The sequence below is a fragment of the Talpa occidentalis genome, unplaced genomic scaffold, assembly GCF_014898055.3.
Source record: "Talpa occidentalis isolate TD23 unplaced genomic scaffold, MPIMG_talOcc4v2.1 talOcc4.4, whole genome shotgun sequence".
In the NCBI taxonomy this organism is placed as follows: domain Eukaryota; kingdom Metazoa; phylum Chordata; class Mammalia; order Eulipotyphla; family Talpidae; genus Talpa; species Talpa occidentalis.
Genome location: NW_023604295.1, coordinates 144316351 through 144338661, shown reverse-complemented (window position 1 = coordinate 144338661; position 22311 = coordinate 144316351). Strand labels below are relative to the sequence as shown.

At 45.8% G+C, this 22311-nt stretch overlaps 3 protein-coding genes across 3 annotated transcripts; all 3 read left to right on the top strand.

The window, feature by feature from the left end:
* Window positions 1–4884: 4884 nt before the first annotated feature.
* On the top strand, window positions 4885–16026 carry PBK (PDZ binding kinase). The gene is made up of 8 exons (XM_037526512.2): window positions 4885–4987; window positions 7118–7194; window positions 8470–8563; window positions 9996–10138; window positions 11159–11328; window positions 12943–13072; window positions 14130–14306; window positions 15373–16026. The coding sequence occupies exons 2-8, from the start codon at window positions 7137–7139 to the stop codon at window positions 15570–15572; spliced, it is 972 nt and encodes a 323-aa protein (XP_037382409.1). The 5' UTR covers window positions 4885–4987; window positions 7118–7136; the 3' UTR covers window positions 15573–16026.
* A 3232-nt stretch (window positions 16027–19258) lies between these two features.
* Window positions 19259–19500, top strand: LOC119257021 (DNA-directed RNA polymerases I, II, and III subunit RPABC5-like). The gene has a single exon (XM_037524747.2). It carries the CDS (start codon window positions 19264–19266, stop codon window positions 19465–19467), a length of 204 nt encoding a protein of 67 aa, XP_037380644.1. The 5' UTR covers window positions 19259–19263; the 3' UTR covers window positions 19468–19500.
* A 707-nt stretch (window positions 19501–20207) lies between these two features.
* LOC119258274 (tripartite motif-containing protein 60-like) lies at window positions 20208–21605 on the top strand. The gene has a single exon (XM_037526711.1). It carries the CDS (start codon window positions 20208–20210, stop codon window positions 21603–21605), a length of 1398 nt encoding a protein of 465 aa, XP_037382608.1.
* Window positions 21606–22311: the final 706 nt, after the last annotated feature.

Genomic DNA, 22311 nt, shown 5'->3' with positions numbered 1-22311 from the left:
TGGATTGTTTGCTTGCTCTACTGTTCAAATTTGAGAGTTCTGATGTAACAGCCCAGATACACATCCTTGGCAAATAATGTGGTTCACCAGTAATTCCTCCTGGTCCGGAGTTTGTCTTCTCACCCTCTTCACAAAACAAAATCTCCCCCGACCCCCTTTATTAGGTTAGCCCTTGTGTGTCTGAATATAAGCGCATTCTAAATGTTCACATACACTTCAGTTTGCATGCACATGTGCAAATTTTTCACTGTGATGAGGTCCAACTGATCCCTTTTTCTTCTTTGTGGAACATGCTCAGTGTCCGGTCTTCTGCTCTCTGTCTTCCCAGTATGAGGGTCACCATGCTCATTGCCAGCCAGGCAGGAAGACAGACTGGGAATGTCAGGTTCAAGGATACCCATTGTAGCCGTGATCCAGGGGTCCAGAGAGCACCACTGACCACTGCAGGGGTCTTTCAACACCCACCAAGTGAGTGACTAGACACGGTGTAGGGTAAATGAATTAAACCAGGCTTTTTATGCCACGAGCCTCTTAGGCTATCACCTGCGGCCTTGATAGTGTTAAAACAGAAGGTGCTTGGGAGTGTGGGCACGGGACACATGTGCCCGATTGTGGGTACCTAGAGTTGGGGTGTGTGTGCATGTGTACATGTGCACACCTGAGCCTAGAGGCTGGGATAAAAGCAGGGGCAGCAGTGAGCAGACGAGTGGTGTGACTACAGAAGCGGCAAGACCATGAGATGACATGCAAGAGAGAAGCCAGAGAGAAGTCAGAGAATGAGCATCAAGATTTTTGGGGGGCGGGGAGGCTCAGCTGCTTGCCTGCCTACCTCCCAGCACCCCCACCTGGCCTGTGCCCGCCTGCTTGCACTCCAGCCTCCCTGCCTGGTGTGCCTGGTTCCCCGAGAGAGAGCACTAAAGACTGAAAAATACACCGAGGGCTCCGGGACTCTCCTTTATCCACCTGCCCAAATCAATAGTGAACCTGCCATGTACCTGCTGGCTCAACACACGAGAACACAAATACTAGTGCCCCAACCTCACAGCCCTGCTTGCAGGGGGAAAGAAATGAAGGGGCAGGAGGAGCCTCCATCTCACTCTCTTCCGAACTGCACCGAGTGCATGTCACTGGCAGAGCCAAATCACAGCCAGGGTCGACTCCCTACGCCGGCTGTCCATCACACACGTTTTTCTCATTCCTTTATTTGTTCAAAAATCTTCTTAATTGTGAAATACAACAATTAAGAAAAGAACTCAAAACAAAATGTTCACTTGAACAATCTATCAAAGCAAAGCCTCATGTCAACCTCCATCCTATTCCCCCAATTATGCCATGTTCCCTTCCTCCAAAGTGACTGTAACAGGGGGGTTCCCAGGAAAGGGGGAGGTTCCAGGTTTCCTGCCCCACCCAAAGGAGGGTGGAGCTGAGCAGGGAGAGAAGAAGCTGCAGAGGAGACTGAGGAAGGAAGGAGCAGGATGGAGCCAGAAGGAGATATGGAGGAGGTACATGGAGCCGAGAGACACGTGAAGAAACTGTGCTTGCCTTTTGGTCGTGGACGGGGTGATACAGATGTGGGTGAGACCCGTGGGGAGGTGACAATGGCGGTTTTTGTCTTGATTTTGATTTTGTTATTTTCCTCCCAGACTTGTCTGGTTGTTTCTGATCCTTTTCTGTGGGTCCCCACTGGAAGATGCTTTAGACTTGGGGCAGTCTTTGGGGCCTTGCTCTGGGCTAATCCTGCTTGGGTGGACTTTTACCCACAAGGGGCCGGGTAACTGGGTGCTTGATTTAGAAACTAGATTCTTTGCCTTTCCTGTACTGTTTCCTAGTTGTATTAAAGTTCCTTCCCATAAAAGTCTCATGTTTTGTGTTGATGCAGCGGATGGCAGAACCTATTTAGAGCAGGCAGGTTTGGGGGGGTCTGGGCTGCCCCTCTCCCTGCCCTGTAACATGACCATGAAACATGATTTTTACAGTCATCACTGGTGGGTTTTTTATAAAAAATGTTTTTTGCCAGTTAAACATGCACTTCCAAATACTAGGATTTTATTTTGCATGTTTTTGGGCTTTCTGTAAGTAGAACTACTCAATATCACATTTTTGTGTCTGGATTCTTTGCACCACATAATGAAGTTAGTCTGAGTTCCTGCCAACAGTGACACTGCCATAGAGTATTCCATTGTAGAAATAAATAACCACTGGCATAGTCTTGCTACTGTTGGTGGACATTTGAATGCAGAGGGAGGAGAATAGAGTGGTTCCATATTTTCAACAAGTCTGCTGAACAATGGAGGGCTTGAGAGCCATGTGCTTTTAAGAGTCAAAAGAGAAACTTTTGGGAAAACGGGCAAATGCAAGAATTAGAAGGTGTGCGGGACTGAGACTCTTCAGTTTCCTTCTCATTCTTTTCTGCCCCTATCCCAGTGCTGGAGTTTTACCCCTTCCAGAGCTGGTCAGTGTCTTAATCGGCTCTAACAACCATAACAAAATACCACGAACAGGACAATTAAATGACAGACGTCTATTTCTTATAGCTCTGGACACTGGAAATCCAAGGTCAGGGTGCTGGTGTGGTCCAGGCCTGGAGAGGGCTCTCTTCCAGTGTGCAGACAGCTGCCTTCCCATTGTTTCCTCTCTTGGCAGTGGAAGGGGAGAGGGGAGAGTGCATGTGAGCATGAGAGTTCTCCAGTGTCTCTTCTTGTAAGGACGCTAATCCCACTGGGCCAGAGCCCCTGCCCCAGGGCTTTATCTGACCCTAATTACTACTCCCAAAGGTCCCATCGCCTAACATCATCACAGTGCAGGGCAGGACTTCCATATATAGATGGGGTGGGGGGCTTGACACCAATATTCAATCCATAGCAGTCAGCAAACATGGATTCAAGGACCATTGCTAAGACATTAAATTATCAACTCTGTCACCTCCCAGACCAACTGGCCTATCCCTAGTACCCTAGTGATGTGTCGAATTGACTGGTTGGATATACAGATGTAACAAAACTTTGACTGTGGGTCTGCTACTCCTAAGTGGCCTGTTCGGCCACCATTTTGCTACCTACAGTTCTAAATCTTAAGCAAGGTCAAAATGACCTGTTCAGTTTGGTACAGGAACCCAACATGCAAGATGCCTTTCAAATCAAACAAGAGCACAAAGCTGGATCACGCAGGAAAGGCTATGCATCACGTGGTACAACCGGGAATATGGGGGGGAGTGGGGGGGGGTGAGGACTGATGTATATATAACAAAAGACCCCAGAAGCTGATCAGTGGATGCCTTGTTGATAAGATTAAAACCATGGCTGGGGATCTAGGGAGTGATCTCAATGACAATACTGAGTCATCAAGCAGATGAGACGTGCCTGGAGGGCTGACTCATGACCCCTGATCTTCTACATTCTTCCCCTTTCTTTAATCTCCTTCCCTTTCCTTTTGCTCCTCCCCCTTACGCTGTATATCAACAAAAAGGGCCGGGATCTTGCTCTTCAGCAGCATCCTGCATTGTGTAGCCTGCTCCACGACTCCCGTTTCTTTATCAGTGTGGTGTTACCCAATGCAACATTTGACTTTTTAATTTTTTCTCCTTTTTTCTCCCCTAAATGTTCCCATTGCTCTCTCAGTCAATCAACAGCACCATTTGGCCTCAAAGAGAATTCAAATGTAATATCAGTAAAGAAGAAAGGAAAAAAAAGTTATTATCATTTTATTTTCTCACAGTGGCTGGTGACATTCTGATAGCGCTGTCTTTAACCCCTGCGCCACCAGGGAAGCCCACTTTTGTAGAATTTTTATCTATTGTTAAATAATTACTTCGAGGGTGTGACTGGGTTACTCTGTCAGGACCAGGGACTCTCTACAAATGGCCCTCACCCTCCACATCTCCACCTCTGCTCTGTGCGTCTGACACTTGCTACAGCAGCTGACGCCTAAGGTTACTTCATTTCTAGAGCTGCTTTAACGACTGTTACTCATTTCCACCCCCACCTCCAGTTTCTGGTCTTTCCATGCCTCCATCCCAAATTTTCTCCTCTTAGCCTCTGTCAGTAAGTAGCATAGTTTCTCCTATGAGGTGGGCATTCCAAACACAAAGGACACATAGTAGGGGCGCTAGACATATTTGTTGAATAAATGAACATTCATGTGGCAGTTACAAAAGTTAGCAAAATTTCTAAATATTTTTCTCCTCAGTCAAAAGTGACCGCTGCTCTAGGCCAATTCATTTTTAGTTAGTGTTGCAAGGACGCTAATAAAAATTCATATTAAAAAAAAATTACAGGGCCTCCCTGGTGGCGCAGGGGACAAGACGCAACCTTTGAAGCTATCTGCGGCCACTGCAGCACGAGTTCGATCCCCGGGCAGGGAGATACCCACATGGCGCGGCAGACCTCTCCTGTCTCCCCGCTGCTCCCCTCAGCAGTGTGTTTCGTCAGCCTGCCTGTTCTGTTCCCCACTCTGTCTCTGGTGGATCCTCTCATCCCCTGCACCTCTGGGCTGCACCCCAGCGCTTGTATGCATAAATAAATAAATCTTTAAAAAATAAAAATAATAAATAAATAAATAAATAATCATTACAAGTCCCGAGCAAAGTGTACTGGCGGAGCATGGCAGCTCTAAACGCCAGCATACAAATTCTCCTGAAGCCAGACGTTCCTCTGAGGGGCGCCCCGCGCCGCGGGGTCAGTTTGTCCTCACCTGTCCTTCCCTCCCCTTCCTGGCCTCGGAAGCGCGCGGGTACCCGGCGGGCGGGCCCAGGGCCTCGGCCCGGAGCGCGAAGGGCGAGCTCGGCGCGGCAGGTCCCTCGCGCCGCCCCGTAGTCGGCCCGTTGACGTCACGGCGCGCGCGGTTTTGAAAGAGGGCGGGCGCCCGCGGCCGCGACTGTTGGCGACGGCGCCGGGGGGGCCGCTGCGCGGGGCGGCGGGAGCTCGGGTCTTCTAGGCGGCCGTGGTCCGGACCTCTCGTTACCGGGGCGCGTCTCCGCCGCACGACCCGGGTAAGGGGGGCTTTCCTCGGCCCGGATCGCGCCGCCGGGGCGGGGGCGGGGGCAGCGCCCCCAGAGGCCTGGGCTCTGCTCGCTGCGCTGACAGCTCGGGGTTCAGGGGGGCAGGCGCCGGGAACTGGGCTTTCCGCTGGGAGTAGCTTCAGGAATCATCCTGGGGACCCAAACCCGAAAGCACATCGCAGTCAGGGGCTGGGGCGGGGGTTTCAGGGGGAAAGGGGCCTCCAAGCGAAGCCTGGCAGTCTGGGGTACCCCGGCTGGGCCCCCGCGAGCTGGCGGACTGCGTTGTGTTTCGGGGGCTTCACTGCGGGGCGCAGCGAGAGCCAGGGTGGGGCGTCTTGGTCGGGCGGCACCTCGGGGCCGCACCTGCTGGGAGCCTGCGGGTTCTGCTCTGCGCGTCCCGGCTCCGGCTCTCCCCGAGGCTGTGGCCGGTGCTGGGGCTCCAGGCGGGGGAAGGGGCGCAGATTTCTTCGAGTTCCTCCACTAACGTTGCTTCCAGTTTTCAAGCGAGGGGACTGGGCGTTCGTTAAAAGTGGAAGAAGGGTTTTAACAGCCGCCCTCCCTGGGCGCCGGGATCAGGGCGTGAGCGGTCTGTGCTTCTCCCGAGGGAATCTTCCCGAAGGCGTCAGTTTGTTGTAGAGCAACCCCGACACAAAACGGGGTGCCTGACTGTGGGTCCTCACCCGCGCGCTTAAAAGGACTTATCAATGCTCTGCTGCAGGCACACGCGAAAGGTTCATAAAAGGTTTATTTACAAGGGAAGGGGAAATGAGGAAATGTACAGCTCAGGGAGAAAAGTGGGAGACAAAGTTTTAAATGAGTCCTACCCGATCCGCCCATCTGGAATTCCAAAATGACATTCTAAGAGCTGGCTGCCAGCCAGGAGCCGTGAAGCCAGGAGGCGAGCGATAGCAAGCCCCCCCCAAGGCCCACGTGTTTGGTTTTTATACCCAACCTGGCTGCCCAACTCCACCCTCAGGTCCCAGCCACCCTCCCTTTTGTGGTGATGGGATTTGTCTTTCCCAATGTCCTGATGGCTTTAGTCTGGAGTGGGGGTGGGGTCCACAAAGCCTGCATGGGATTAGCTCAGGACATCCTTTCCCCCTAACAAGTGGTGCAGGGGCTCAGAAATAATCTGATCAGACTTCTCGTTCCTTCCTCCGTTTTGCTTCTCTTTTCTCGTTGTATTTGCTTTTTTCTCTTGTTCTTTTAGTTTTCCTTTTTCTGCTGTTTGCTTCCCCTTAGCTTTGCCAGTAGTACCCCTGTGTGTGTGTCGTTACTACCCTGCTGGTTTAGGTTCCTAAAGTCATTGACGTTGGTGCCAGCAGGACTCTTGATTAGCTTGCCAAATCCCATTTATTTTTTTAATATAGCTTCTTAAACAGTGTTTGTTCTTTTTAAAATACCCTAAGCCCTTGTCTGATTTTAGGATCAGGTAATATTGGCCTTGTAAAATGTTTTTGGGAATTTTCCTCCCTCTTTCCTTCCTTCAGCTTTTGGAAAAGTTTGAGAAGGGTAAAGAGTAGATCTTCTTTGGAAGGTGGTAGAGTTCACTGGTGAAGCTGTCTGGTCCTGGGTTTTTCTTCTAAGAGTTTTGATTACTCTTTTGATTGCTGTGTTTGTGATTGATCTCTTCAAACAATTTCATCCTGGGTTAGTCTTGGAAGGATGTTTGATTCCAAAAATTGGTCCATTTAGATGGTCATAGCAATCTCTTATGAGCCTTTGTATTTCTGTGGTATCTGGTGTACTTTTGTCTCTCTTATTTCTGATTCTTTTTATTTGGGTTTTCTCCTTTTCTTCTAAGGAAGAATTTATTGGTTTTGTCTATCCTTTCAAAGAACCAACACTTGGTTTCACTGATCTTTTGTATCATTTTGTTTCTATTTCATTTACTTATGTTTTACCATTGTCTTCCTTCTGATTTTGGTTTTATTCTTTTTCCAGTTCTTTCAGATGTGGTTAGGTTGTAAATAAAATTGGACTGAAATTTGTTGCAGTCTTCAGTTTTCAGATTTTATGTTTATATGATAAATGAGTGATATTGCTATAGGAATTTTTTCTTCATGAATGAGGTTTGTATTTATAAGTGCCATATAACTTTTCAATTTCTTTTCGTCATAGGATCTAGAGTAATACTACAATGGAAGAAATCAGTAATTTCAAGACGCCAAGCAAATTTTCTGAAAGAAAGAAATCTGGTAAGGTCGCAGTTTAAAACCTCTCTTCATTGTTACTGCTTTTAGAAAGTCTTAGTATTTTCATTTAAGTCTTTGGTATATGTCTTACACAAATAATTTTAGCATAAATGTTTATAATGTTGATCTTAACAGACAAGACTTATTTTGTAGGCCACGGTTTGCTCATCTATGGGCCAATTTTATTGACACTCACAGATTTGGGCTTCTCCCTGGTGAAGAATCAGCTTAGTTTGAACCATCAAGGAACCATGTTACCTTCCCCTCTTCTGTGTGTATTGTTCTTGTTAAGGATATTTTCAAAGGCAATTCAGTGGATAAAGAATAATCTTCTCAACAAATAAAGCGATTGGATATCCATAGCAAATCTATCCTTAGCTCATATCATATACAAAATTGGCCAGAATTATAAAATTTTTAGAAAATAACAAGAAAAATCTTATATTCATTTCTAGTATATGGATTTTTGCATATTGACTTTCTAAGTATAGAATACCTAAAATATTGTGCATAGTTGTATTGTTGTGGCTAAACAGAGATAGCTTTACTTCCCTCTACCCCCCTGTATTTCTTCTCTCCTGTGGCAGTGGGGCCAGTATATTTTGAGCAGAAGACTTGTGATTGGTCATACTTGTTCCCAGTGAAATATTACGCTAGATGAAGATTTTTCACAGATGATTTTCATCAGGTTGAGGAATTTTTCTTTTATTTCTGGTTGTTATGAATGGATATTAAACGTTATCAAGAGCTTTTATAAAATTGACTGAAATGAGATTTTTCTCATCTTTAGTCTGTTAATGTGATACATTCACATTCATTTTCAAATGTTAAACTAGCTTTTCATTCCTGGGATAAAGCCAGTTTGGTAGTGATGTATTTTATGTATTAATTGATTCCATTTGCAGTCATCAGCCAACTTTGCAAAGGGCCAGATAATAAATAGTTCGTGCTTTATAGGCCAGAAGGGGACACTCTTGCATAGTTTCCTTATTTTTAACAACCCTTTAAAAATGTAAAAGCAATTCTTGTGAGCCATATGAAAGCAGTCTGTATGCTGGCTTCTGCTTCGGTGATCCCATGAGACAGAACTCCAAATCTAGACTTGTTCTAAGAGTGTCCACTTAACATTATGATATGATGTGATGTGATGTGAAACTACTCTCTGAAAAGACCATACCAATTAATGCCCACCAAAAGTGCACTGGGAATGTCAGGGTACATTTGTAGAGGCCTTTTCAAATGCTAATTTTATTTTTCATTCCTCTTTCTGACATTTAGCGTTATGTTCAACTCCATGTATAAATATTCCTGCCTCTCCATTTATGCAGAAGCTTGGCTTTGGTACTGGCGTAAATGTCTACCTTATGAAAAGGTGAGTAAAGACTTCAGGTTAACCTTTTTACATGAAACCATAGTTTCTTTGTACTTAGAGACAAAAAGGAATATGAAAATTCAAAATTTCCACTTGGAGTTTGTTCCTGAGCCTACCTAACTGCTATGTTCCAGTCCTCGGAACTTTTATGACTTTGCCAGAGCTCTGCCTGGTGTACTTTGCCCTGACTTCTTCCTGATGGATTACTAAAAGAGAAGTAATTTACCACAAAATTTTTCCTGGCTTGTGTGGGATGGGAGAGGGGTAGAAGAAATGGGTTCCTGTGTGGAAATAACAAAGTATTCTCACGAAGAAAACCTCCTAGAGACAGCAGTGTTGGCAGCTATCGCTGGCTGCCGCCTCTTCTCTCTGGAGACATGCTGTGTCAGGTCCTGTCTTCTAACAGAAGTAAAGTGTTTACTTCTTCTGGCATTCGCTGTTGAGTAAAAAGGGTAAATACATGATTATGAAGTGGGCAAGTTGTGTTGAAATGAAACAGTAGAACAGATGATTATAGCTAATAAGACAGACACCAGCAGACAGAAATTTTTAAAGTTGTTTCTTTTAATTAACACTTTGTACCTAGTTTTGTATTTAATGTCAACATGCATCCTAACTTGATTTTGGAATCAATCTAGTTTACTATTCCAACCCAGCTAACCCTGTTAGATTTGTCTAGGCTTATATTATTTCCACATAGAAACGCTTTCTTTAATAACAAGCTGAATGAATTGAGGATAGTGTAGCTATTATCTGTAAGTGGGTATTCCAGAGGCCTTTGTGTAGTTTAAGCACCCCCTTGTGTGTTTATGTGCTACTAATTTGTTTTGTGAACAGTTGTGCTTTAGTGTCTGAAAACTATTAAGTCATTTTAGTCATTTTGAGAAAAAAAAATTCACAGGTTCATGGCTAATCTTTTTTGGGGTTTTGTTGCCTTTTTTCTTTTTTTTTAAAGCTTCTTGAATACAAATTGTTGTATTGCATATGAATTAATCAGAAAACTACCAGACAATTCATGCCTGGCCAGTACCACACCGGGGCATGCGGCTCTGTCACCCAGTCTCCTTTCGTGGTAACCTAGGGGTTTCCTTTGCTTCCCTGGTGAATTGGATCCTCCATTTTTCCTCTGTTTTATGTCTTACGATTTCTTGGTTTCTTGCCATTTCTTTGGTTGAGGACATATGGTAGCTCTCCATGAAAACCAGGGGATACATTCTTGAGTTTCGCATTTCTGCAGAACTTACCCAGTTAAAGAGCAAATGCACCAGAGGTGCTGGTAATCTTTAAAAAAAAGTCTTTAAACAAATTACTATCGAGGTTTTTTTTTGTTTGTTTGTTTGTTTGTTTTCATTTCATTTAGTTCTTTTTAGTAATTTAAAATGTACTGTCATTATTCATTTGTCTACATATTTTTTGATTAATGTTTTTGAAGATCTCCAAGAGGTTTGTCTCATTCTCCTTGGGCTGTGAAAAAGATTAATCCTAGGTGTGATGATCATCATCAGAGTGTGTATCAAAAAAGACTAACTGATGAAGCAAAGATTTTGAAAAGCCTTCATCACCCAAACATAGTGGGTAAGTTTAAATTTGCTTGGTAGCAGTGTCTTGTAAAATATAATAAACACTTATCTAAGAACAGCTTATGTGATCTCTTCATTGGTTTCACTAATAAAAATGAAGAGATGGTAGAGTTTGGCAAGAATCACATTAATATGAACATTTGGGAATAAAAATTAGAATATAACTTTTTTTTTAGATGCTCAAATATATTTAAAATGTCATAGAAACAGCTACAGTCATTGTGGTGTTAGAACTTTGAATTCAAGAACGTGAAATGACTTTTAAGTCTTATTTTTTAATGTTATTTTTTAATGAGGTACCATTGTTTTATGTCCTCATTACATTTTTTTAAAGATTTCTTTTTATTTATGTATACAAGAACTGGGGTGTAGGCCAGAGGTAGGGGGTGAGAGGATACATCAGAAACAGAGTGGGGACAGGCAGATCTACTGAAACACACTGCTGAGGGGAGCAGCGGGGAGACAGGAGGGGTCTGCTACGCCATGTGTGTCAGCTGCCTGGCCAGGGATCGAACTCATGCTGCAGCGTCTGGCAATAGCAATGGCTTGATAGCACTGAAACTAACCCCTGTACCACCAAGGAGGCCCCCTTTTTTTTTTTTTTTTTTTGAGACAGTTTAGGATTTCTCCCCTTGGGTGTGGTCACTAATTTTCCCACCACCAACACACCCTGGTCCTCCGCCGTAGTCCACTGTGGTCTTCTCCTCCTTCTCACCCTCCCCGTCTCCGTGAAATGATTTTTAGACAATTTCCTTGTTTTCATTGGAAATAGAAGGAGGGCTGGTAAAGCCATTGTATTTACAGAGGCACAGAGTACTAAATATTATAATTTGTGATGCTCTTGGCCAACACTGAAGGCTTTGTAAATTCCACCCACTGAATTAGTTTTGTATGTAATAGGTCTTTCATAATTTGTCAGTTTTTGTCCAGATGTGTTTTCAGTCATGTTCTTGAAAAACACTTAGTACTGTTGTTCTCCCCTCTTCTAGTAAGGAAATGTCTTGCTTTCTTTAAGGTTATCGTGCTTTCACTGAAGCCAGTGATGGAAGTCTGTGTCTCGCTATGGAATATGGAGGGGAAAAGTCTCTGAATGACTTAATAGAAGAACGAAATAAAGATGACCATGGTCCTTTTCCAGCAGCTGTGATTTTAAAAGTTGCTTTGAACATGGCAAGAGGGTTACAGGTACCTGTACCTTTATATTCTGAAGGACTGTTGTGGCACTTGAAGACACTGAACAATTTATATTCCTAATTTCTAAGTGGAATTTTTTTCTGCTGCAGGAGGTAGTTGCCTTAGGTTAAAATCTTTGTAGAGTCTCTGATAATACTTATTTTAATTCAGTTAAAAGCACACATTTATTCATTTTTCTTGGCAGTGTAGCCTAACCCCCTGTCTTCTAAAACCCTGCCTCCTAAAGACTGCTTTTTGGGATGTTAAGTTTCGATGTCATAAATATACGTGTGTAGGTCAAATGAAAAAATGTGTGACACAAATTATTTTGCCTTGGACAGACAAGTAATGGTGGCTCCAGAAAACTGTTGGATGACTCACAAGTGGCTTCCATAATAACAGTCCAAATTGCTTGTTCATATTTTAGTATGTGTGTAGAACACATTGTTTTTAAATTAAAATATAGTAAGAGTTCCACGTTCTATACCAATGATGGTCTCTGCCTCTTTTTTTTTTTTTTTCTTTTTAAGAGATTTATTTATTTATGCATACAAGAGCTGGGGTACAGGCCAGAGATACAGGGGGTGAGAGGATCCACAAGAGACAGAGTGGGGAACAGAACAGGCAGACTGACTGAAATACACTGCTGAGGGGAGCAGCAGACGAGGCAGGAGAGGTCTGCTGCCCCATTTGGGTTGCTCCCTGGCCGGCCGGGGATCGAACTTGCGCTGCAGAGGCTGCAGATTGCTTCATAGTGCGGTGCTTAACCCCTTGCGCCACCAGTGAGGCCCTCTGCCTTATTTCTAAACCCAGCTCACAGATGCACAAACGCTGATGGATAAACAAATAACAGTTCTGAGTTTTTTGTTTTTGGTTTTTTTTTTAAGATTTATTCATACAAGCACTGGATATAGTCAGAAGCGTGGGAGGGTGAGAGAATTCACCAGAGCCAGAGCGGGGAACAGAACAGGCAGACCTACGAAGTACACTGCTGAGGGGAGCAGCAGGCACAGCTGGAGAAGTCTGCGCACAATGTGGGACCCTCACCGGTGGCCGGGGATCGAACCGGCACTGCAGTGGCTGCGGGCAGCTTTGCAGCCCAGCGCTCAACCGCTGCGCCACCAGGGAGGCCCAGTTCTGAGATTCTTTTTGATTGTGGATAAATGTCGTTACTTGTCAGTTCCAAGAAAGGGTTAACCAAAACAAAATCTTCGGTTACACGTGTTTCCTGTGGTGCTTGTGAATTATATGTAGCCCTGAGTCAAAAATTGGAGGAAAGTATGCCTCCTTTGAAGATTCCCAAATTATTTTTAAATATTGTTAGTTTTACTTGTAGATTTTGAAATCTGAAGTGGCATCTTTTGGTTGTAAAGTATGTGAGAAGGGTTTGAAACTAAAAATGAGCTTTCTACAAAGTCCTCGGACACCCATGGGTCTTAGGCTCACGGTAGGAACAGCAGGCTGGGTTCACGCATGCTGCTGCCTTCTCCAGCTTCCAGTAAGTTGAAGTGATGGGTGGATACAGCCTGTAGTTTAGGAGGGGGTTCAAATTGTTGTTTTGGTTTAAAAGGTTTTTTTTTCTTATTGTATTTTTGCTCAGATGTGTTTATTTTTCTATTACTTTAGTATCTACATCAAGAAAAGAAACTACTTCATGGAGACATAAAGTCTTCAAATGTTGTTATTAAAGGTGATTTTGAAACAATTAAAATCTGTGATGTAGGAGTCTCACTACCATTAGATGAAAATATGACTGGTAAGTAGTAGGCTAACTTCTTACATAGTGTTTTTATTCCATCTTTAAATTTCTAATTTTTCCATATTTAAATAGGTAAGTTCATGTTCTTAAAATATCAAAAACTATAAAAGTGTATAATAAAACCGATCTCTCCTTCCCTGTCTCTCTCACACTCATATGTGTAAAGAAAAGGTTAGCGAATGCTGTCTAGAACGTACATTACGAAAGATAGAACCATCATGACTCTAGGCTAAATAACTGCTATCAGGTTGGCACCTCCAGTGAGTAAAAGAGAAAATTGCCAAACTCAGTAAAAATAGGTTTTCTTAACATAATTTTCCCAATACTTGAGTAGGCTAAGTAGGCAACAGTAAGATCTAGGCTATCTGAGTAAATAATGAGATCACTTTCTAGGCGGTGGAATGTTACAACTGACCATATATATTCAGTCACAGAAGAAAAACCTGATTATAAAAAGTAGAAGTATCTAGCGGTTCTCCTTCATCATCCTCAGAGCTGGAAATCAAAAATCTGGTGTTCATCGGAATGAAAACCTTCACATTTCTAAGGAATCTAAAAAATGCTTGAGGAGCTTGTAGGTTGCATGTAGAGATTGGGGGAGGCCCCGAAAAGGGCCTGGGAGCTCTGTGCCTTTACATCCTACCTGGCCGATGCATCTCTTTCACCTGGCTGCTCCTGAGTTATGTCCTTTGTAATAAATGTATCATCTACAAATTCCATTCAATCCCAATCAAAATTCTGGAATTTTGAAAACTTGTGTTTTCATTGGAAAAAAAAAAAAAAAACACCACCACAAATCGACTCTACATTTTAAGTGAAAATGCCAATTTACCTGTTATAACCCGGGGCAGAAAAGCTAGTATATGATTCGGTTCTTTCCTTTTCCCCAGATGAGCAGCTCTGGGCGCGTGGAAGCGCTACTTCTCTCACACTGATGACAGCACTGTAACTACCTGTTACGTCATCTGCCCATTTTTCCTGGGGTTTCTTGTTTGTCTTAGTGATTTCTAGTCACTTGCCCTTATGTCCGTTTAACAGTGTTTTCTTGTTTCAGTGACTGACCCTGAGGCCTATTATATTGGCACTGAGCCTTGGAAACCCAAGGAAGCTTTGGAGGAGAATGGTGTTATCACCAATAAGGCAGACATATTTGCTTTTGGCCTCACTCTGTGGGAAATGCTGACTTTGTCAATTCCACACATTAATCTTCCAGATGATGATGACGATGAAGGTATGACTGTACATTTAACATAAAATCTAATTGCTTCAGTTTGAACTAAAGATTAGCTTATAACATATTTTATTGCAAATTTTAAAATGTGTGAGATTCATATTTCTATTAAATTAAAATTAAAGTGCAAGTTGATTTAGTGATGTGAGATACAGATTATATTAAAACTGATGCTCAATTTGGTACTGTCTCAGGTTTAATTTCATAAATGAGATGTAGCCTGGGATATGGAGGTAAATTGAGATAATCCAGCTTCTATCCAGGTTTGGGATCTCTAGAATACTAACTTCCCAGGAGCTGGAAAATTTCACTTAAACTCAAGCCAGTTGCATATGAATTTATGGCAGAGGGGAATCCATATTACAATAATACAAGCATACAGTTCAGTTGGTGGCCAAAAGGGAAGGTAACAAACCCTTGGCAAAGCTCAGGCGAGTGACCTCGCAGAGTTGGCGGAGTCTGGCCCGCGGGGTTCCTTGTGTCCATGGGTCTGGGGAGAGGAAGGCGACTTCTCAGAGCCGGTGTACCAGGCGCCCTTGATGAAATCTGGAGGCTTTAGGTGCACAGGGTGGCGTCCATAAGCATCTCCATTTGCCTTAAATGTGCGCCTGTCTTTACACTTCTTTTCAGAAGTTTATTTTCAGGACCACCTTTGTAGGGCTTTTCTGTCCTTGTCTTTCACATTGTCTGTTTAGCAATAGCTTCCTGAATAATTGGCTCCTTTTTATTGTATGCCTAAGTCCCACTATCTCAGCTGCCCCTGTTTCTCCTCCAGCCAGAGTCATTCACTATCAATAGTTAACAAAAAGTTATCTTTAAAATTTCCCTTGCCTCAAAAAGATAGGAAAGCCATCACCGTGTGGGAGGGGTGGGCAGCCTATAAATACATGACTAGCTGACATACGCCACACACCAAGGCAGGACAATCGAAGGGACCGCGCGTGGCTGGCAGAGAGTGTGCTGCAGGCATGTTCTTGTTCCGGAGGGTGAGTCTGAGCCGTCACTAAGCTTTACCAGCAAGTCTGTGAATTGTTTAATGGTTATATTCTCTAACTCTCTCGAACAGATAAAACTTTTGATGAGAGTGACTTTGATGATGAAGCATACTACGCAGCTTTGGGAACTCGGCCCCCTATTAACATGGAAGAACTGGATGAATCGTACCAGAAGGTAATTGAACTGTTCTCCGTGTGCACAAATGAAGACCCTAAAGACCGTCCATCAGCCGCACACATTGTTGAAGCTTTGGAGATGGACAGCCCGTAATTCCCTCGGGTCACAGACCTCCACTTCAAGTCTGACTCGCTTAGAGAACTGTTCTGTTGACCATCACACATTTATATAGTTCTGCGATGATCTTAATTATTAGATTTTTGGAAGCCTCTTTTAGGACCATAGCACCTTGTTAATATTGAATAACTTTCTGGTGTAATTACTATGTAGTGCGTTTTCTAAAACGTTTAAGCATCTAGCTGCTCAAGTATTTGAAGTTGTTCATGCAGATTTAAAACGCTAGCAATAGACTGCTATATATTCTGTACCTAACATGACTTTAGATTGATAATTTTTTATTTTATTCTTTATTCTTTTTATTCTTTATTCTTTTCATTGTTTTTTCTGAAAATAGCACTTACCGCAGAATAAAATAAGTCTATATTTGTTTATGTTTCAAACATTAAACATTTTGCTGGCCTTTCTTGGCTGATGTGCTTATTATTAAATATGTTCTCTGGAAGCTTAGAGTAGCTCCTGGGGTATTTCCAGACATTTGTTGATTACAGCTTATCTTGCTCTCTTGGGTCTCCCCATATCTTTGGGTTTTGCTTTAATTTATTAATTTTTCTGTGCCAAAGTTACTTTCTTATTTTTTATTCAGTAACCTTTATCCTTGGCATTTAATAGTTCTGGTATAAAAATACAGAAACTGATGGGATGATACAGAATTAAAAATTATTGGTAAGAACCTGGAACATATAAAACAAAAACTTCATCAAGACCATATCAGGATTGTGGTTCAAGATGTTGAGGTAGAAAAATCCTGAATTCAGTTCCTCCCATGGACACACCAAATCTACAGCTGCATGTGGAGCAAGTTCCTATGGAAAAAATTTAAAAGGAGCCGAGCAACTCCTGTCAGGCAAATGAGGACAGTCCCATTCCAAGCATGTAGGAGGGTACAGCACCCACCATTAGTAGGAAAGTCAAAACCCAGAGCTCCCTGAGGAGCAAAGGGTTTGGACTCCAATGGGCACCTCAGCTTTTAAGATGTGCCCCTGAGAGAAGAGGCCGCAGCACATCCAGCTTTGAGACCCAGCAGGGTCACAAACGTAAGTCCAGTGGACTGAGAGCCCCTTAGAAGCCTGGCAGACTCATCAGGCTGCAGTACTGAAACATGCCCTGACTTTCTGGGAAAGACTCATCAGAATGTCAACCAAGGGCTGCCGTCTAATTCAGCACACACCTACGGGCCTGCGGGGATGCTCTCGGGAACCCCCTGGCAGGCACCATTTTGCACTCTCCCACTGCCCTGCTCCACTGGGCACTTTCTCCCGGAGAGAGATTTGCGCCCTCTCCGACTTCAATTCCTGTGTCTGCTCCCGTCATCCCAAAAATTAGGGAGACAATTTAAAAGCTCATTTATTGGGGATCAAAAATTGCAATTTGAGGTGCAAAAACTTAGGTGAAAAAGTTACATATCCTATGGAGTGATGAAGTTTGGTGTATAAGAGAAAAAGAGGAAGACAAGGTAAATGAGAGTGAAGCTTTAACTGTTCTTGATGCTACGTAATTGGTTATTGACTCTAGAAAGTTTAAAAAGGGAACTGATAGCTCCAGCTAAGCTGTCCATTATCACGCGTCCTTATGATTCAGATGACTTGTCAAACAACTTTTTACTTGATGGTTCTTAAGCTGCTTTTCACCCAGTTCAAAAGTCTTTGACCCTGGGCCTCCCCAGTGGCCAGTGGCGCAGCGGTTGAGCGCTGGGTTGCGAAGGTGCCCGCAGCCTCTGCAGCGCGTTTCGATCCCCCGCTGCTCCCCGGCCACCGGAGGTGGGTCCCGCATGGCGTGCAGACCTCTCCTGCCACCCGCTGCTCCCCTCAGCAGTGTACTTCGGTCCTTCTGCCTGCTCTGCTCCCCGCTCTGGCTCTGGTGAATTGTCTCACCCTCCCGCGCTTCTGACTGTACCCAGTGCTTGCTATAACTTAAATGCCTGACCTCTGCAAAAGCCTACTCCTACCCAGTGCTTGTATAAATAAATAAATAAATCTTTAAATAAAAAAAAACTCATCTCCTAAAAAAAAAAGTCTTTGACCCTGTTCAAAGGAGGCAGGTCATACAATTTCTCTGTGATGACTTCCCAGCTCCATTTTATTTTGCTTTTTTTTAAACTGCAATATGAGTTTACTTTTGGTTAAAATAAAAAAGTTATTGTTGGGCCTCCCCATTGGCGCAGCGGTTGAGCGCTGGGTTGCGAAGCTGCCCGTGACCTCTGCAGCGCCGGTTCGATCCCCGGCTGCTCCCCGGCCACCGGAGGAGGGTCCCACATGGCGCGCAGACCTCTCCTGCCACCCACTGCTCCCCTCAGCAGTGTACTTCGGTCCTTCTGCCTGTTCTGCTCCCCGCTCTGGCTCTGGTGAATTCTCTCACCCTCCCGCGCTTCTGACTGTACCCAGTGCTTGTATAAATAAATAAATAAATAAATATAAATTTAAACAAAAAAAAAAAGTTATTGTTTACTGAGCTTTGTCCCATGAAAGCTCAAAGCAATTCGGCACTAGTATGGAGCTGACAAAACAGGTTGTTTTAGACAATGTTTTCAAGCAGTAGGCTTCGAAGGCAAATAAGTTCCTGATCTTTCTGACAGCTACGTTATTTATGATACAATTATGAGTATCAGCATCATGTTTCCCAAGCTTAACTGTAAGGCAACAAAACAGGACAACCTTGGAGACCAGGGTAACCCAGTTGGTGGGGCCCCCCAGCATGCTGAGAACTGCAGAACATGACTCAAAAGCAAGCAAACAGCGGGAAAAACAAGATTTTTTTTTTCTTGTAAGAAAATGGAAAGGTGAGAAAGAGGGTTTATGGAGAGATGAGATTGAGTGCAGGATTAGAAAGGGTGGGGCACTGGAGAGGGGCACGAGCCCCACCCTGCACAAGACATCCGAGAGGATGATGGGACCTGTCCTCAGGACCCAGGCGTGTCCTGGGAGTCTGATAGGATTTGGATGCTGACCAATGAGAGACTGGAAGGGGGGCATGCCTTCAAGGGGTATATAAAGCTGAGCTTCCTCACAATTTGAACAGAACACTCCCTGAGAGCAGACTGTCTTTGACCTGGAACCTGGAGACCAGGCTGCTCTGCTAGGAGGATCCCCAGCACCCCAAGGCCCAGCGCTGCAGCCTTGAGTGCCCGGCACTGCGCAGACCCCAACCCCAAGCTGAGCATTGCTGGGAGTGCATTCTGGGACACAGGTGAGCCAGTCACCATACCAACCTAGTAGGGACTGGGTGACCAGGGAGGCCTGCATCCTGGAAGGTCAGGCTGTAATGGGGAGCAGGCCATAGAGCGGAGGGAAGCTGCTTCCGTGAGGAATGAGGGGAAGCCCTTCCATGAGGGGATGGCGGAGGAGGTACACAGGAGGAGGCGAGAGTGAGATGACGCCACTGAGTGTGTTGTTTGTGTGCCCCCTAAAAGATATTTTGTAAAATAAAGTGTCTAGTAAAATAATTGAAAAGATGAGTCAGTATTTTAAAAAGTAGGCTTTTAATAATCAGACATCTCCCTTCCCAAGCGCTTGCGTTATTCAGTCGGGAGCATACGAACATGTAGGAAGTCAGGTCCCACTGTCCCCAACGCCTCATTCTTGGGAAGCAAATCCTACCCAGCACAAGGTGTAGTGTACAAATACGTGCTGTGCATTTTAAAAGTATGGTCTCCTAGAGCGGCGCCGCCATGATCATCCCCGTGCGCTGCTTCACCTGCGGCAAGATCGTCGGCAACAAGTGGGACGCCTACCTGGGGCTGCTGCAGGCCGGGTACACCGAGGGGGACGCCCTGGACGGCCTGGGCCTGAAGCGTTACTGCTGCCGCCGCATGCTGCTGACCCACGTGGACCTGATTGAGAAGCTGCTCAACTATGCACCCCTGGAGAAGTGACCACTGACCGCCCTCCCTGTCCAGCCCAGAGCCCATCCCGTGGACGGGGTGTCTGAGCCATGGGGCCTCCTGCAGCCCCGTGGGCACGACCTCCCACTGGGGAGGGAACCTTCCAGTAAAGGCCTGGCTCAACCAAAATAATAATAATAATAATAATAAAATAGAAGTATGGTCTCCTAAAAATCAGATTAGCCTTTTAAATCCTCAGATATCATCGATCCATTGATTATAATTACCAATTTGGTCCTTCATGTAGTTAATGCTAGGAAAAAGTTATGGTCGAAAGTTATGGAAAAAGTGATGTGATGTCTATTGCACGTTCTCTCCTTAATGTGTATGTCCTTCTAAACCTCCTTCTCATTTGCTGTCAGGAACATGGAAACTTCTAGCCAGTGTCCGTGTTCTAAAACTTTAATTTCTGTCCATTGTCTATAATTTCCATCTCGAAATTTTCCCAGAAATAAGACTACAGTGAAGGTTTAATTTCAGGTTGGAGAGTAAAGACTAGAACAGCACTAGAACCAGAGGGTGTTGGGGCTGCAACTCCAACAGTTGCTGCTGCAGAGTCACCGGAAGGAGCAGAAGCAGCTTGAGCGGCCACATTCCCTGCAGCCCCTGGACCCTCCTGGGAGCTTGTGAGCAGCAGAGGAAAGGCTGCCAGTTCTCTCCTCTCTCTCCCTTCCGCTCCTGCAGAGCCAGGCCTTCCTCAGGCAGCTCCTCAGACAGACGCCCCCAGCACCATGGCCCTGGCCGCCTTCCTGGATGAGCTGCAGGCAGAGGCCAGCTGCCCCGTGTGCCTGGACCCCCTGCGAGACCCGGTCACCCTCGACTGCGGCCACAACTGCTGTGGGCCCTGCCTCCGCCAGCGCTGGCAAAGCCTTCAGGACGTCCTCCCCTGCCCCATCTGCCAGCACCACTGCCCCTCCAGGGATGCCCACAGGAACCCCCAGCTGTGTGCCCTGACGGACCTCCTGAGGCAGCTGCCCTCCTCTAGCAGCCAGGGCAGGAGGCAGGAGGAGGAGGCCCTGTGTGTCCAGCACCACCAGGCCCTGGCCCTGTTCTGTGAGGAGGACCTGGAGCTGCTGTGTGCCCAGTGTGGGGCCTCCTCCCCCCACCGGGGCCACCCCCTGGTACCCCTGGAGCAAGCTGCTGCTCAGCACAGGGAGAAGCTCAAGAGCTCCCTGGAGCCCCTCAGGAAGCAGGTGGAAGATGCTGAGAGGGGCTTAGCCACGCAGGTCTCCAAAACGCAGGAACTGAGAGAAACGGTGGAAGCTCGAATGAGTGAGTTGTACTTTGAATTCGCACACTGTAAGAGTTACCTGGATAAGGAGAGGGATGCCACTGATACCCGGGTGCTGATGGAAATGTCTCATGTTTACATGAAAGTCACTGAAGGCAGAAACCAGATGTCAGACTACGGCGCCACACTCAAGAGTCTGCTTCGGGAAATCAGCACCCAGTGTGTGCAGACAGACCTGGGGTTACTGAGGGGGGTCAGAAGCAGCCACCTCCAGTGGAGCAGGTACGCTAACCTAGAGGCCCCAGCAGCCTATTCATACAAATGCAAGATGACTTTTAGTCTCTCCCCACATTACATTGGTCTGCAAAACATCATGGACACGTTTCAGGTGGATTTGACTCTAGACCCCGAGACCGCGCACCACAACCTCATTATCTCACGAGACAGGAAATCCGCCATCTTTACCTACGAAAGGGTGGCACCGAACGACGTTGCTCATCCCAAGGCGTTTACCTCCCGTGAGGCTGTCCTGAGCGCTCAGGGGTTCGAGGCCGGCAGGCACTTTTGGCAGGTGGACATCCGAGGCGCGGGTGTGTGGTCCCTGGGTGTGTGCAAGGAATCTTTCCCCAGGGATGCCCTGGCACCTCCCTCCCCCTGCAATGGCTGCTGGCAGTTTCAGCGGCCCACCGGGACACGCCTCCACTCCCCTGTGGCAGCAAAACTTCGAGTTGGCGTTTTCCTGGACTACGAGTTGGGAGAGATTTCCTTTTACAGTTTGAGTACCAGATCCCATCTGTGTACGCTGACGGGCACCTTCACAGACAGGCTCATCCCCTATTTCTCCCTCGGACCTTGTTCTTCATCATTTTCCATGACTCTAGTCACAGATGAGAGCTGAACTGCTGTAAACATGTTCATGTTCTTCGGTTTGAGGAAAGTGCTGGAAATAAAGAGTCTGATTCCACATTTCATGTCTGAGGGCTCGTGTCTTCTCTCCTCCTGGGCTCTCCCCCAGTGCTTACCTCCTACCCCCACCTGAGTAAATTGTCAGGAAACCTGATGCTCCCTCATGGGCTCAGAGGGGTTACCCAGTGGGAAGGCCCTGCCCGTGAAGCCCTCTACCCTCCCTGCCAAGTATTCAGTCCTGTGACTCACTCCCTTCACCATTCTAGCCCAGCAAGTCCCTGCCCTCCACACAAAGCCTTACAGTGAGAAAGAAACCCTCTCCCCTCCTGGTGGGTTGTTTTTTCTCTTTTTTTGCATAGAAGAACTGGGGTGCAGGCCAGAGGTGTGGGGTTGAGAGGATTCACGAGACAGAGCGGGGAGCAGAACAGCCAGGTCTACTGAATCCCCTGCTGCGGGGAGCAGTGGGCGAGACAGGAGAGGTCTGCTGCGCCATGTGGGTAGCTCCCTGGCCAGGCATTGAACCAGGCCACAGTGATGACAGCGCTGAGACTTAAACTCTTCACCCCCAGGGAGGCCCCTTGGTGCATTCGTGGCATCAGCAGTTCTGGCACCAGAACCCAGTTGAGTGGGGTGCATGTTCCCTGTGTGGGGCGACGGTGACCTGAATATGTGTCATCTCAGGAATTCTGGGGACGTTC

Bases quoted from the DNA above. Each gene is read 5' to 3' on its own strand.
- PBK (XM_037526512.2), top strand. From the start codon at position 7,137: ATGGAAGAAATCAGTAATTTCAAGACGCCAAGCAAATTTTCTGAAAGA. The intron at 7,195-8,469 runs GTAAGGTCGCAG...TCTGACATTTAG, and splicing joins TTCTGAAAGAAAGAAATCTG to CGTTATGTTCAACTCCATGT. The intron at 10,139-11,158 runs GTAAGTTTAAAT...GCTTTCTTTAAG, and splicing joins TCATCACCCAAACATAGTGG to GTTATCGTGCTTTCACTGAA.
- LOC119257021 (XM_037524747.2), top strand. From the start codon at position 19,264: ATGATCATCCCCGTGCGCTGCTTCACCTGCGGCAAGATCGTCGGCAAC.
- LOC119258274 (XM_037526711.1), top strand. From the start codon at position 20,208: ATGGCCCTGGCCGCCTTCCTGGATGAGCTGCAGGCAGAGGCCAGCTGC.